General features: G+C 42.7%; 1 protein-coding gene across 2 annotated transcripts in view; it reads right to left on the reverse strand.

Annotated features, from left to right (window-relative positions):
• Window positions 1-15,000, reverse strand: part of LOC127659102 (coiled-coil domain-containing protein 148-like) — a 76,544-nt gene that overhangs the window by 30,467 nt on the left and 31,077 nt on the right. For both annotated transcript variants that reach the window (XM_052148747.1, XM_052148746.1), the window contains exons 8-10: window positions 12,750-12,845; window positions 2,340-2,527; window positions 143-281 (exon numbers count right to left, since the gene is read on the reverse strand). In XM_052148747.1, the coding sequence (XP_052004707.1) occupies window positions 143-281; window positions 2,340-2,527; window positions 12,750-12,845 (423 nt within the window). The remainder of the gene's footprint in view (window positions 1-142; window positions 282-2,339; window positions 2,528-12,749; window positions 12,846-15,000) is intronic.

The following is a 15,000-nucleotide window of genomic DNA, read 5'->3' on the forward strand; positions in this document are numbered from 1 at the left end:
GCTCCATAAATGTTCCCTATGATTAGGAATCTCATTTAAGATGGCTAAATGCACTTTTAAAGTTAACTTTGTAGGACAGGGCAATTAGAACATACCAGAGAGATACAGAGAGAGCGAGTGTTCTTTCTGAATAAGTACTTACCAGTTCCTGAGGGCTTATATGTGGCAGCGCTCTCTGGAGCATGTTTGTGCAGAGCGCGTGCTGGTTCCTAAGGGCTGGAGAATACTGACTCACTATGTGCTTGAAAAACTCATGATCTGCCTCATTCCAGCCACAATTCCTGAAACATACACACACATATTCTCACTATTACACACTGTATACACGTGACCCTTTTCAGATAATGCTTCCCAAACAAAAACACTATTATGGGTTCTATACAAGTTAAGCACAATTGACAGAATTTGTTGCATATTGTTGATTACTTTGGACTTGTCGCTCCTTTTCTTAAAAAAAGCAGAAATCTAGGTTGCATTGAGACACTTACAATGGAAGTGGGGCCAATCTATAAATGTTAAAATTAGATTTCAACCGATTATGCAGATCCCGATAACTAAGATCAATAACAAAAGGCCAATAACCCATCGACCGTTTTTTTTTTTTTATTGATTTATATAACAATAAAAAATCAATTATTCTTTCGTTAATATGAAGGGCCCAGACATTGAGGCTCCAAAATAAATAAAATCCCAAAAGCAGTTTATTGTGCAACCAAGATCCCAATAATAACCAGAGAAATTAAGTGGTTTACTTTAAACAAGCCCTAAAATCACCTGGGACTGTTATTTTGAAATAACAGAGATTTGGCTACGTTACAATACTCTATATGTGAGTATTTACCAAATTACGCTTTTAATAGCCCATAGAGTCACCAGATTAAGCGTTTTTTTATGTATATTTTTCCCCAGATGAAGTTTTTTGACAAGGAATAAATAAAAAAAGGGGAAAAAATTCTAACAATATATTGGCAACTATAAGGATACAAATTTTACGTTAACCGATAGTTCCAAAAAACAACTATCGGTACAGATTAATCTGTAAAACCGATATATCAGTCTACCTCTAGTTAAAATACTCACTGTTTCAAAAGTATAGCCATAAGATGTAAACAAAATGCATGTTAACATTATTTTAGTGAGATAAAATCCATTACTAACCTTGTCTGTGTAAAGTTAGTTCCGATTTTACTTATTTTCCTAGCGCACACTACACGACTCAAGCTCGGCACCTTTGATGTTCTGAAGCTATGTTCAGACTGACAGTCCAAATCTGATTTTTGGTATGTCCAATTGGAATCCGATCTTCATGATTGATTGTCCACATTATGTATCGCAACTGATCAGATCTGATTTGTGTGTCCCGTGGCATATCTGCATTGGTTGCCATAGCAATGACGTTGCGCAAACATGACGTTTAGAGCAAAATGTAGCTGTGACGCTGAACAAAATTCTTCAGTGTGTCTGATATCAACATGCAGGGAAACAAACAGTATATGAAAAGCACACACATTAGAAGCTCAGTTATACAGGTATTCCACTCAAATGACTCCGAATTTTGCTCTAAACGTCATGTTTGCGCTTATATTAAATGCAAGAATAACTAAGAAAAAGTGTGGCGGTTTTAGTGCTTTCTTTTACTTTTTTGAGCTTTATTATTGTAACAGATAAAGGACGAGGCGGGAACTGGCTGAACAGTAAACATAAACGTTAATGGTAAACTTAAAACCAACATAAACACATGTGCAGCACAGCCGCGTGCGTCTCTGTCTCTCTCTCTCTCTCTCTCTCTCTCTCTCTCTCTCCCAAACCGGCGTCTCCGGCCACCCCTTTATCACGCTCTCCCACTTATCAGCTTATTCAGCGGGAGCTGTGCTCCATATCGGCCCGGCCACGACCTCCTCCTCATCACATTTATCATTCGGTGATACACAGACATTATGAATGATGTATGTCCTCATTAAAAAATAAAGAGTGTTTAAAAGAGACTGCAGGTGTAATGTGATGTGTCTCTTCATCCGATCACAAGTGGACAGCACAAAATAAATCTGTAAACGTTATTTAATCAGATCACAAAAAACCCTTTTGGAGATTTATAGAATTATACAGTATTAAAGCACATTAGATTTGTAGTGTAAACACTGATCCATCCTGATTTGTCCTGCACAGCGGCGAGGAACCGCCTTCTCACCTGTCAGTCAATCATTGTGCTAAAAGAAAGGCTTCAAACTTTGCCAGGTAAAATCTGAACTGTCTCTCGTGCCTTTAATTACATTTACATTACATCTCAAAATTGCAGTATTTAACATGTCTGCTACATTCCACAAAAGAGTGTCTGTCACCTGTCCATGCCCTGTAGTCTGTCCTGCACTGTCTGAAGTCTGTGTTTATATTTGTCAGTGAGCGAGATGAAGCTGTTGATCAGATCTGATCTGAGGTCAGGATACGGACAGTCTGCTGTGATGATCTCTTTTGGAATCTTCTCCAGATCTGATACAGGATCTCCCATCACAGCAGAAAGCAGCCGCTCCTACACGACAAAGACATGATACACTGTGTGCCTTTTCAATACCACAAAACTGTTTCATCTTACATGACTGCTATAATTTAATTACACAGTTTGACACATTTACACACTGATTGTCATAATTTGACTCGTCTGATTAAAAATCAGTCATGTCATTAAAAACCCCATGAAATCTAAATTGGAGTTTTGTGTCTTTTAGTTTTTAGTATGCCTGTTAGTTTTAGTTCATAGAAGTTGCTCAAATTAACTGTAAGACAATCCATTAAAATCCATCAAATCCATATTGTACTGTCTTTATCTTCCATGAGAAATCTCATGGGCATGTAAATATGTATTGTCTGAGTCAACTTGACTACATTATGTTAAATCAGTACATTTTCAAGGTCATATGAAAATAGATTCTTCAAGAAACATTTGCAGGTAACCACTTTTTACAGCGTACTTCTGTTTAGCAATAGCCCAAAGCAAATCGTGTTTATTGAAAAAAATTGGACAAGCACTCAATGTGACATTATGATAAATCATGAAAGAAAATATAATACAAATGCATTATAAATCATCAATATGCAGTTATAAGAACATGAAAAAAGGGGCGGCGTTCATGTAATATTTGCCAAATAGTGAGCATTTCCACTTACATGTTACAAATCCTTAAATACACTTATTCATAGGAATGGGAATTGTAAGGAATTTAACGATTCCAGTTTCAAATTCTCATAATGATTCTGATTCCTTTATAATTCCATTAAAGGGATAGTTCACCCAAAAATGAAATTTCTCTCATCATTTACTCCCCCTCATGATGTCCCAGGTGTGTATTACTTTCTTTCATCTACAGGACACATTTGAAGAAAAATAGAAAAATATCTCAGCTTAAAAGGGTCCTTAAAATGCAAGTGATGGAGATCAGACTTTTGAAGCTCCAAAAACCTCAGACAGTCAGTATAAACATTATCCATACGACAGCGGCGGTTAAACTAATGGGATAGTTCACTCAAAAATGTAAATTCAGTCACTGATTGTGACTAATCAGTGACTGAATTTACATTTTATATCATACTGCGTTGATATAACCCCAGTATGACTTTCTTTATTTTTCTCAACACAAAGTAAGAAATTGTGAAAAAAAATTTGCCCAGTGATGTCATACAATGGCAGTTTATGGTGACCGCCTCTTCAAGCTTCACAAACACACAAAAGTATAATCGAATAACTAAATCGAATGTTTTATTTAGTGAAACCTCTCCTCTGCTCATTTTATGAGACTACACAAGACCAACAGTTCTACTTTCGTCTGCTGGTGAAATGGGGTGTTCAAGTGAAAGCGTGTTTTGTTTATCTAAAAACAGGTCTGCCACAGTGATACTAAAGAACAAAACCAGAGATTATATAGCAGAGATGGGCAACTTCTATTAAAATGAATGGGAGAAATTGGAACGCTAACCAAGGAGCTCTGAGTGCCCAGTGGTCAACAGATAACAGGTCACAGGTAACATTTTAGGTGTCCCGCCTCACAATCACCTTTTAGACAATCAACTCTAGAACGCGCATGTGCATTAACTATACAAGCCAGGAAAATTGCATGACGAAATATGAGGTAAAGAATCACAATTTATGATTCCAGTGTTGTCCGATTTATAGCTGATTTGAAATCTGTTCTTTGATTGTAATTTTGACCAAACATTTTTGAGATAGGAGTAGATAGGAGCTGCACTGTCATGACTGGAAATAACTTCTCGAGAGCATTCCAAAGATTGCCGACAGTGGACTACTTGCTAGAAAGACTTTGACAGAACACGACTCATCTGAACACAAACCAGAGAACCGAACTTACAAAAATATATCTGAAGAGTTTGTAGTCCAAGAATAGATGCATTTATATTCCCTGCCTTATCTTTTTAACCCGAGTATTTAATCAAACATAGATCAGCTGTTCTCCATTCCATATAAGCAAAACATTAGGTAGGTGTGCCATTCTCGGCCAAAATCATGTAATTTGTAAGCGATAAGATGATATGCTGGCTTCAATATACTGTTATGAGAGTGTTTTTGGACCGGTGACAGTTCACAGCGGGCGGGGTTACTCAGTGTGTTGCCAAAAATAGAAACGAGTGAATGACAGATTGTACCATCACACTTCACGGCTAATTAGGACAAAAACTCTGAATAACATATAAAAGATACTTTTTATCGCGTGTCGTTTGCCGTCAAGTTAGGACATGTTGTGACAGTGGCTGCCTTCAGCCTCCTTTGTCAATGAGTCTGAAAACTGGAAAATCCTGCCTTTGGAGGCTGTATATAGAGGGTGGGTGAAAATAAGATGCTCTTCAAACTTTCCTGAGGTCAGTTCCCTTAAGAGTTCCATTCATTCATAAACACTGTCAGTTAAGCCATTACTGATTATGTTTTTCAGATGCAGCCTATCTCTCTCAGTTTGACTGAGTACTCCGGCTAAAAAAATCATTAATATATAAGGCTGGGCATAGAAATGCATCTATTCCTCGACTACAAACTCTTCAGACATGTTTTGTAAGTTCTGTTCCCCGTCTGTCGCTCTCTCCACGTTGTGTCGGTGAAGCGACACTAGGGGTCTCTCTTGAGCGCCGAATATGCCTCTGATCCATTGAAAAAAGGCCAATGAGAAGTTGGCAGTCAGTATTTGCATACCCCGCCCCCGGACATACGGGTATAAAGGCGAGGCAAATACTAGAGTTCATTCAGAAATTTTCTTCAGAGCCGATGGTTGTGCATGCTGTTCGCGTGAAAACACACCCATTCCTGTATTCCTCTGACGCTACTGCATGCTGTTGGATTGAGGGCGCATTACAGCGCTGATTCTTCTCCTTGCACGGCAGTGCATATTGCCCCTGGGCGCTTCGAAAGCGCAGTATAAAAAAACTCAGACGAGTTTTTAAAAGAGTAATTTTCTCTAAAAGAGCAAATACACAGCGGCGTTGAACGTCCTTTTCAGGACGCGTCTTTGTAAAGATGCCTTTCCGCCCCTGTGTAGTAGAGTGCTCTCCGCTTCAGACGGCCACAGGCGTTGTCTCGTGTGTCTGGGCAGCGATCACACCGAGGCTGCGTTTGTGGATGGTTCATGTTCTCACTGCGAGAACATGACCATGACAACGTTGCGGTCGTGGCTCGCTTACAACCTTAAGCAAGCTACTCCAGTCACCCCTCGCATTGCTTCTTCTTCCCACGGGATTGAAGACGGTGCGAATGGCACTGGAAGCGATTCGGGGATGGCAGCGGGTGCGGCTCCGTCGGGTACCCCCCCCTTGGACCACCCGTCCCCCGGCACGCTCGTTGACTCCCGTCCGTGCTCGAGACAACAGCAGCTCGCCTCACAGCCAGCTTGCCTATCCTCTCGCCGCTGCATCGGAGAGCACGGTGTCTGACGCGGATGACTCCCTTGGGCTGCCGCCTTCGGGCCAGCACGCCCAAGCCGAGGCTGACACTCAGATGTCCGACATGCTTTTCCCACGGGTACACGACGATCCCTCCGGTGGATAGGGCTGTTGCGCTCCATCTATGCCCCGGAAACCCTACCACCTGGCGCGGTCGTCCTGAACTCCCTTCCAAGGCCTGTAGGACAACATCCTCGCTGACAGCGAAGGCCTACAGCGCCGCCGGAACTGCCGCTTCCGCCCGGCACGCCATGTCCCTCCTGCAAGTCCACCAGGCCAAGGCGCTCAAATAACTGCACGTGGGTAGCCCTGATCCCGACGTGATGCAGGAACTGCGCTCAGCGACCGACCTCAGAGCCACAAAGGTCACGGCGCAGTCACTCGGGCTGGCGATGGCCACCCTCGTGGTCCAGGAACAACACCTATGGCTGAACCTGGTCGAGATGCATGAGACCGACAAGCTTCGCTTTCTCGACGCCCTAGTCTCCCAGTTCGGTCTCTTCGGCGACACCGTCGAGGACTTCACCCAGCAGTTCTACGCGGTGAAGAAACAGACGGAGGCGATATCACATATCCTGCCCCGCCGCAAACCTGCCGCCCCGGGCCCTGCCCCGTCTGCTCGCCAAGGGCATCCCCCTGCGAGGAAACGACAAGCTGCTCCGCCTCAACCTGGGCCCAGCTCTCAGCCCATGCGTCAAGCGCTCCGCAGGAAGCAGACGCCCCCTGTCTCACGGACCCCCTCGAGGACCCGGAAGGCTCCCAGGCGCTCCTGAGACGGATGACCCAGAGCCCAAAACGTTAGCTCCGGAGATGGTAAGACCACTCCGTCCCCCAGTGGAGGGCCGGGAGGTGAATTTTCCTTAAAAACTTTTCTTTTGCCGCTCCCCTTAACCGGGGCAGCGGTACCCAAATTCTCAATAAAAGAGCTATTTCCTTTGTCTCTGGGTCATCTGGCCCGCAAATGCCGTTCTCACGGCACACTGCCCCCAGATCTCAACAGTCCCGGCACGCTGAACGCGGCCCCAGGCCAGCCTTCAGCCCCACGACTGTTCCCCGGCTGACCGGTTCTGACGAGTCCAGAGGACGCCACTACAGGACCTCCTCCTCAGTCACCAACCTGCCCCCTGCTGGATGTCCGGAGCAAGGTAAGTGCTTTGAGTCTTTTCTCAGCACCGGAACCTCGGGATGCGTCCGCGCCTCCCGACGGCATACTACCTGCTCCACCCCGCTGCGAAGCCCCGCCGGGTACATCAAAAATAACCGTCCCTTTGGTGCCCCTAGCACGGAGATTGGATGCGTGGCTTTCACTTCCCAACCCGTCTCGCTGGCTGGCCAGGACCATCCGACTCGGTTACGCAATTCAGTTTGCCAGGCCCCCGCCCCCTTCACGGGCGTCCGCTTTACCGCAGTGCACGGCCAACATGCCAAATTCCTGCGTGCGGAGATCGCTACTCTTCTACTCAAAGACGCGATAGAGCCTGTCCCTCCAACCGAAAATGAAGAAGGGTTTCTACAGCCCTTACTTCATTGTACCCAAGAAAGGCGGCGGCTTACAACCAATCTTGGACCTGCGAGTTTTCAATCGAGCGCTGCTCAAACTCCCGTTCAAAATGCTCATGCACAAGTGTATCTTGACAAGCGTCCAGCACCTAGATTGGTTCGCAGCAGTAGACCTGAAGGACGTGTACTTCCACGTCTCAATTTTGCCACGACACCGACCTTTTCTACGGTTCGCGTTCGACGGCCAGGCGTTCCAGTACAAAGTCCTCCCCTTCGGCATGTCTCTGTCCCCTCGCGTCTTCACGAAAGTCGCAGAGGCAGCTCTTGCCCCGCTCCGAGAAGCCGGCATCAGCATACTCAATTACCTCGACGACTGGCTCATACTGGCCCACTCCCGAGAGTTACTATGCGCTCACAGAGACCAGGTGCTCAGGCACCTCAGCCGCTTGGGGCTTCAGGTCAACCGAGAAAGAGCAAGCTCACCCGGTCCAGAGCATCTCCTTTCTCGGCATGGAGTTAGACTCAGTCTCAATGTCCGCACGTCTCACCAACGAGCGTGCGCAGTCGGTGCTGAAATGCCTCGCCAAATTCAGGCCACGCACGACGGTCCCTCTAAAACTCTTCCAGAGGCTCCTGGGGCATATAGCATCCTCTGCCGTGACCACGCCACTGGGGTTGATGCATATGAGACCGATTCAGCACTGGCTTCAGACTCGAGTCCCGAGACGAGTATGGCGCCACGGCACGCACCGTGTGACAATCACCCCTGCCTGCCGAAAAATACTAAAACCCTGGACAGACCTCTGCTTTCTACGGGCAGGAGTGCCCCTGCAGCAGGTGTCCCGATGCGTCCTGGTCACTATCGACGCCTCCAGATTGGGTTGGGGCGCCGTGTGCAAAGGGCACGCAGCCACAGGCCATTGGAGAGGGGCCCCACTGCGCTGGCATATCAATTGCCTAGAGTTGTTGACTGTCTCCTTTGCCCTGCGGAGGTTTCTCCCATTAATTCGGGACAAACACGCCCTAATCAGGTCAGACAGCACCACTGCGGTAGCGTACATAAATCGCCAAGGTGGCGAACGCTCCCGCCACATGTCACGACTCGCCCGTCGTCTCCTCCTTTGGAGCCAGCAGCGACTCAGGTCGGCAGACACTCATGTGATCCTAAGACCGTGACCGGGCTATGTGCCCAAGGTTCCTACCACGCCCTTCAGAGACTAGGTAGTGAACCTGCAAGCACTGCCCCGGGAGGAGGCAGACCCAGCCCCTTCGTTGCTGTGTCCGGTACGTGCTTTGCATACCTACCTGGACCGCACGCAGAGTTTCAGACGCTCTGAGCAGCTCTTTGTATGCTTTGGGGGACAGCGGAAAGGAAACGCTGAACAGAGGCTTTCCCACTGGGTTGTAGATGCCATTTCGTTGGCTTATCACACCCAGGCCGTGCCCCTTGTGGGTCCGAGCTCACTGGACAAGGAGTGTTGCGTCCTCGTGGGCACTGGCCAAGGGTACCTCCCTGGCAGACATTTGTAGAGCAGCGGGTTGGGCAACACCGAACACCTTTGCGAGATCTCAGGGTTGAGTCAGTTTCATCCCGTGTTTTCTCAGGTCCGAGCCAGTAGAACTCGGTAACACGCTGATGGGCTGGCCGGGTGAATCGCTTGCATATACGCCCTTTCCCTCACTTGAGATAAAACAGTGCGTCTTTTTTCCCAGGAGACTTCACTCAACGCGAATCCCTGGTCGATTCCTCCCTAGTCCTCATGGGTCCGCAGTTCGGCGGAGGAACTTGCCGACCCAATCCACTGCGGGTACTCAGATCTACCCTGTACTGGAATAGGTGCTCCACAGAGTAGGGACTTCTACGCGGACTCACCCTGTGTGTATTTTCCGCGATACGGTCCCTTTTACAAGCAGACCCGCGTTTTCCTTGGGTAAGTTTTGGTTGCCCCCCCGGTTGCCGTGTGTAGCAACTCCACCCTCGCTGAGGCTGGATCTGCCACCGCGCCACTTCCACGTGTCGCCTAAAAACACATGTGATGTATTCACCACCGTACCTCCCCAGTTGGGCAGGGGTGGTTTCCGCAGGGTCTTTTCCCCCCTGGTCATACGGCACGTAACAAATACCTGCCCGCTCCTGTGTCAGCAGAACACGTACACGGCTCAGCGCATGGCGGATTTAAATTGGAACCCTAGTGTCGCTTCTCCGACACAACGTGGAGAGAGCGACAGAAGGGGAACGTCTAGGTTACGGATGTAACCTACGTTCCCTGATGGAGGGAACGAGATGTTCTGTCTTCCCGGCAGCGTCACTGAGCCGAACCGCTGTAGTGGCCAGAACCATTTCCGGCTCCTCAGAAAAATCCTGAATGAACTCTAGTATTTGCCTCGCCTTTATACCCATATGTCCGGGGGCGGGGTATGCAAATACTGACTGCCAACTTCTCATTGGCCTTTTTTCAATGGATCAGAGGCATATTCGGCGCTCAAGAGAGCCCCCTAGTGTCGCTTCTCCAACACAACGTCTCGTTCCCTCCATCAGGGAACGGAGGTTACATCCGTAACCTAGACGTTCTCTGGTTTGTGTTCAGCTGTGTTGTGTTCTGTTGTCACTATCGCTGTGGCAGACCTGTTTTTAGATAAACAGAACGCATTTTCGCTTGACCCTCCATTTCAACAGCTGGCTGTGTGAACTGTTGGTTTCGTGAAGTCTCATGAATGCGCACTGGAGAGCAACAGTCGGTCAACATTTTCACTAAATGATACATTCGAATTCGGTTTGTTTCTCACTAAACCTTATCGTTTGCGTTCATAATAATTATGTGTCTCATGGAATCATTTATTAGACTTTTGATTTACACTTGTGTGTCCTTTTGAAGTTTGAAGAGGTGGTCACCATAAACTGCCATTGTATGACATCACTGAGCACAACATTTCTTTACAATTTTTCCCTTTGTTTTAAGAAAAAGAAATAAAGTTGTATTGGGTTATTACAACACAGGGGTGAGTAAACAATGACTGAATTTACATTTTTGTGTGAACTATACCTTTAATGTCTTCTAAAACAACACGGTCGCGTTTGATGTGAAAAATATGAATATTTAAGTACTTTTTTTAACTCTACATCATTGCTTCCGGTCAGCAGTGGTATGTGCATGTGATATAATCACGTTGGCACGTGGGACACGATATAATAGATGCACATGAGTCACAGCTGGAAGAGCAGCGCTGTTTACAGCTGAGTAAGAGGAACACTGTACAGAAGCTTTGTTAGAAGATCTTTATTTATCTGTTTCTTTACTCACAATAATTCATTTGTGTGCTTATCCTTGATGTCTTTTGAGCATGCTCAGTTTGATCACTGACCCTACAACGCCCCACATTCTTTGGCAAGGAATATCTTCTTTTTAAATATCAATATTTACATATCACATATACATTATATACTGTAAGTAATATTTTCATCAGGATGTTGGATTGTATATTATTTTATGTTGACCTTACCATACTATTTGACAAAATAACTGCATATGATTGTCCATTTAGAGCATTTTCTGTGGAAACTTTGTGAACCAATGTGAAAAGGAAGTTTACATTTTACTGTTGTAAGTCTATAAAGCCAGGCTCTACAATCAGGAAATATGTGGGAATTTCAATCTTTGATTTGAACGATGTTATCCATTTGTTAAAGTCATGGAAAGGTCTTGAAAATGCATGAGTCAAAATCTGGGGAACCTTGTAAGGCTGAGCACTTTGAATTTCAAATTGTTGCATCTGCTACTGAGCATGCCCACTGGAGAAGCATTGTGGCAAAGACACTACCCACAATCCTCTGCTCTTGAATTTATTTAAGTGTTTTTGGTCAAAGCGTGCCAACTTATGAGGACATGTAAATATTTTGTAAATAATCTGTTTTGAATTAATAAATGTTTAAGCTCTTTATATGTTTTTAATTATGTTTTGCTGTAAAAGTTATGTTTTGTTTGGTGATTAGTGTTCACTTTGATAAAGTTTCTTTAATTACAGTTTGAATAACGTGTTATCTTCACCACCTTTTAAATTAAACCTTCTATTTGGACTGTTGGTAGGGCTGATACACAAATGATATTTGTTTTATAATGTTTTCAAGAATATTGAAAATATGGACAGCTATACTTAAAAATGCAAGTTTATTGAACTTAATAATCATTTATATTTTTGAGTTTGCTGAACTTTAATAAGTTCATGGAACTTACAATCCAACTTGAATTGTTAAATTGGTTAAACTAATTTGCCTCAAATACATCACACACGTGAACGCCACCATCTCATGAGGCAAATGATTGTTTATAGTCAAAAAGTACTTAAATATTGATCCCTTTGCACTATACTGTATCATGTCGCTTTAGAAGACATTAATTTAACCACTGGGGTCACATCGATGATGTTTATACTGACTGTCTGAGATTTTTGGAGCTTCAAAAGAGAAATCTCCATTCACTTGCATTTTAAGGACCTACTGAGCTGAGACATTTTTCTATTTTTCTTCAAATGTGTTCTGGTGAAGAAAGTCCTACACACATGGGATATCATGAGGGTGAGTAAATGATGAGAGCATTTTTATTTTTGGGTGAATTATCCCTTTAAGGATACTTTTCAACTTTTTGGAAATAAGTAATGCATTTCTTCTTGCTTTTACTGCCATCAGTAGTCTGTTGCTAGTTGATGAGATTATTTCAGATGTTATGTCCTGAGGGATGTATGTTATATCAATGTGATATTTTTAATGTGGTTTATTGTGTGTTGTGTCTCCCTGTGTATTTCCTTGTCACTTTCGCTCTGCATTTAAGCAGGCCCACCAGAACCCCTTCTACCAGGCAGCTCATATATTTCCATAATGAGGCCCACCTGTTGCTCATCGCGCATGATTGGCTCAGTCCAGGAATGGAGAGTTTAAGAGGCCCACAACTATCTTCACCAGAGAGAGAGACTCACAGAGAATATTTTCTCATGCACTAGTCATTCTATCTCTTGGTCCCAGCTTTGCAATTGTTGTGTGCTAACGTGAGTAAGACAACAGACCTCATTATAACATGAGGTAAAATGGTTCACTATTTGGCATGAAAGTCGCCCTTATGCATGTTGTTATAACCGCATATCAATGATTCGTAATGCATTTATAAATCATATAGTAGTCACTAATGAACCTTGTTATAAACCCTTAACAAGGGAACATTCATGTAAAAGTGTTACCAGAAAACCCTCGCTTGATATTTATGAAGGCTTGTGCCCCATTATAGATGTCAAGTGCATATAGTCCAAAAGTAAAGTGAATAGACCTTGAGTTGAGTATCGGAGATCTGCTGCTGTAGAGCGACACATTCACACTGCAGTCTGAGCATCACCTCCTCCTGCTGCTGTCTCACAGACACAACCTCAAACACACACAGAGAGACAGATCTTCTCATATAGCACTTTTACATGAGCCTTATCTCTGAAAGCTGTAGCACTGTGAATGGTTACTGATGATTACATTAATAAAAGGAAGTGAACTGATTTAAAAGTTCGCTGACCTTACTGAGATAACTCAGCTATGTCAACTCTCTGTTAACTCTTCAGCTTCTATTAACCTGTGCTCTATAAGTAGAGTGAAACTCTGTGATTGCTCATGTGCACTTCCACATTATTATAGTGGAGGCCGAGTGAACCAAAATAGCATTGAACACAGAGTGAGTTTGCTTAAGAGCGTTAGATCTTGACTAGCCTCATTCTTTTATTAATTAGTAGCTTGATATTTAATAAAACTTAGTAGTGTCATTTTTTGTACACGTTACTCTCACACTACAGTTTTTGTGGCATAATGTTGATTACCATAAAAATTTATTTGTCTTGTCCCTCCAAAAATCGAGGTTACAGTGAAGCACTAACAATAGAAGTCAATGGGGGCAATTATTGGCAGGGTTGGGAGGGTTACTATTGAAATGTATTCAACTACAGATTACATGCTGTAAAATGTAATCTGTAATGTATTCTATTAGATTACTCAAGGTCAGTAATGTATTCTAAATTCTTTGGATTACTTCTTCAGCACTGGTAGATTTTTTCACTTCTTTTGACTATAAAAACTCTGTCAGTACAGTAAGACAAAATACACATGTTAAAATACATTCTCTGAAAAACTTTATGCAGATTTGTTTCTAAAACAAAATCAATCAAATTGATCGTTTTAAGGATTTTTTATATTTTTACAGGAAAACAATACAAAAATAATGATCAAGAATATGATTTTTATCCTAATATCAAAGGTCTCACTAGAAATAAGAAATGATGATCCAACATGAATTTTCTTGTTTAAAAAAATATGATGGTGTCTGGTAACATGTGAATGTAAAATGGCTATAAATAGCATTTTAGCTTGGTGTAAAGCTGACCATTTACACAAGGTTTATTTCTATTTCTTCTGCTCCAAACTTACTTTAAACTTACTTTAAACGTACTTCTCTGTCTGCTCGTATGAATGTAACACATCATAAGAAAGTGTTTCACTGTTGGATCACATCATTTATATGTATAAATGTTTTCCATTTGAAAGGAATAAATATTAAATGAAACAAATGACAATAAAATACAAAGGAATCTCATCAGTAATCAAAATACTTTTTAAATGTAACTGTGATCTAAATTGTAACTGTAGTGGAATAGTTACTTATATTTTGTATTTTAAATACTTAATCCCATTACATGTATTCCATTACTCCCCAATACTGATAATCGGTGGGTTCAAAAGCAGAAATGTACTATTTTAGTTTTTGTTTTTACCTTCGTTTTAGGGTTTTAAGGTTTTAGGCACTACATCATCATGGCAACAATGTTGTAAAAACAGAATCAGAATGAAATTTATTGGCAAGTGTTCTTAAGTACACAAATCATTTATGTTTTGTTTTAGGAGAAACAACTGCACACAGTACATTACAATGAGACACAGAATATAAAACAAGGTAAGAGTATAGACAAACATACAAATAATAGGACATATAACAGAATGGCATATGTTCATGTGCAAGGTAGGGGGTATGTACAGTTATTGAATTAAGTATGAGTGAATTTATATATATACATGAGATATTTTTTATATATATACACACACACACTACCGGTCAAAACTCTTGACTGAAATGTTTCTCATGATCTTAAAAACCTTTTGATCTGAAGGCGTATGCTTAAATGTTAGAAAAACGTTTTGTAGACAAAAATATAATTGTGCCAACATATTAATTTATTTCATTATAAAACAAAACTTTTACAAAGAATGTTTTTGAAATTGATGACTTGAACCAAATAATTAAGAAAAGCAGACACTAAGTGCCCAACATAGATGGGAACTCCTTCAATACTGTTTAAAAAGCATACCAGAGTGAAATCTCAAGAAGTTGCTTGAGAAAATGTCAAGATTAGACATCTATTTTAAATTCTAGACAAAGGGTGACTACTTTGAAGATGTTAAAATATTTTTTATTTATTTGGGATTTTTCATAATTCTATCGGGAAGACACGCAGGCTTGAGTGAAGTTTGAGATGCCATTTATTTGA

Source organism: Xyrauchen texanus, chromosome 18, assembly GCF_025860055.1.
Source record: "Xyrauchen texanus isolate HMW12.3.18 chromosome 18, RBS_HiC_50CHRs, whole genome shotgun sequence".
Lineage (NCBI taxonomy): Eukaryota > Metazoa > Chordata > Actinopteri > Cypriniformes > Catostomidae > Xyrauchen > Xyrauchen texanus.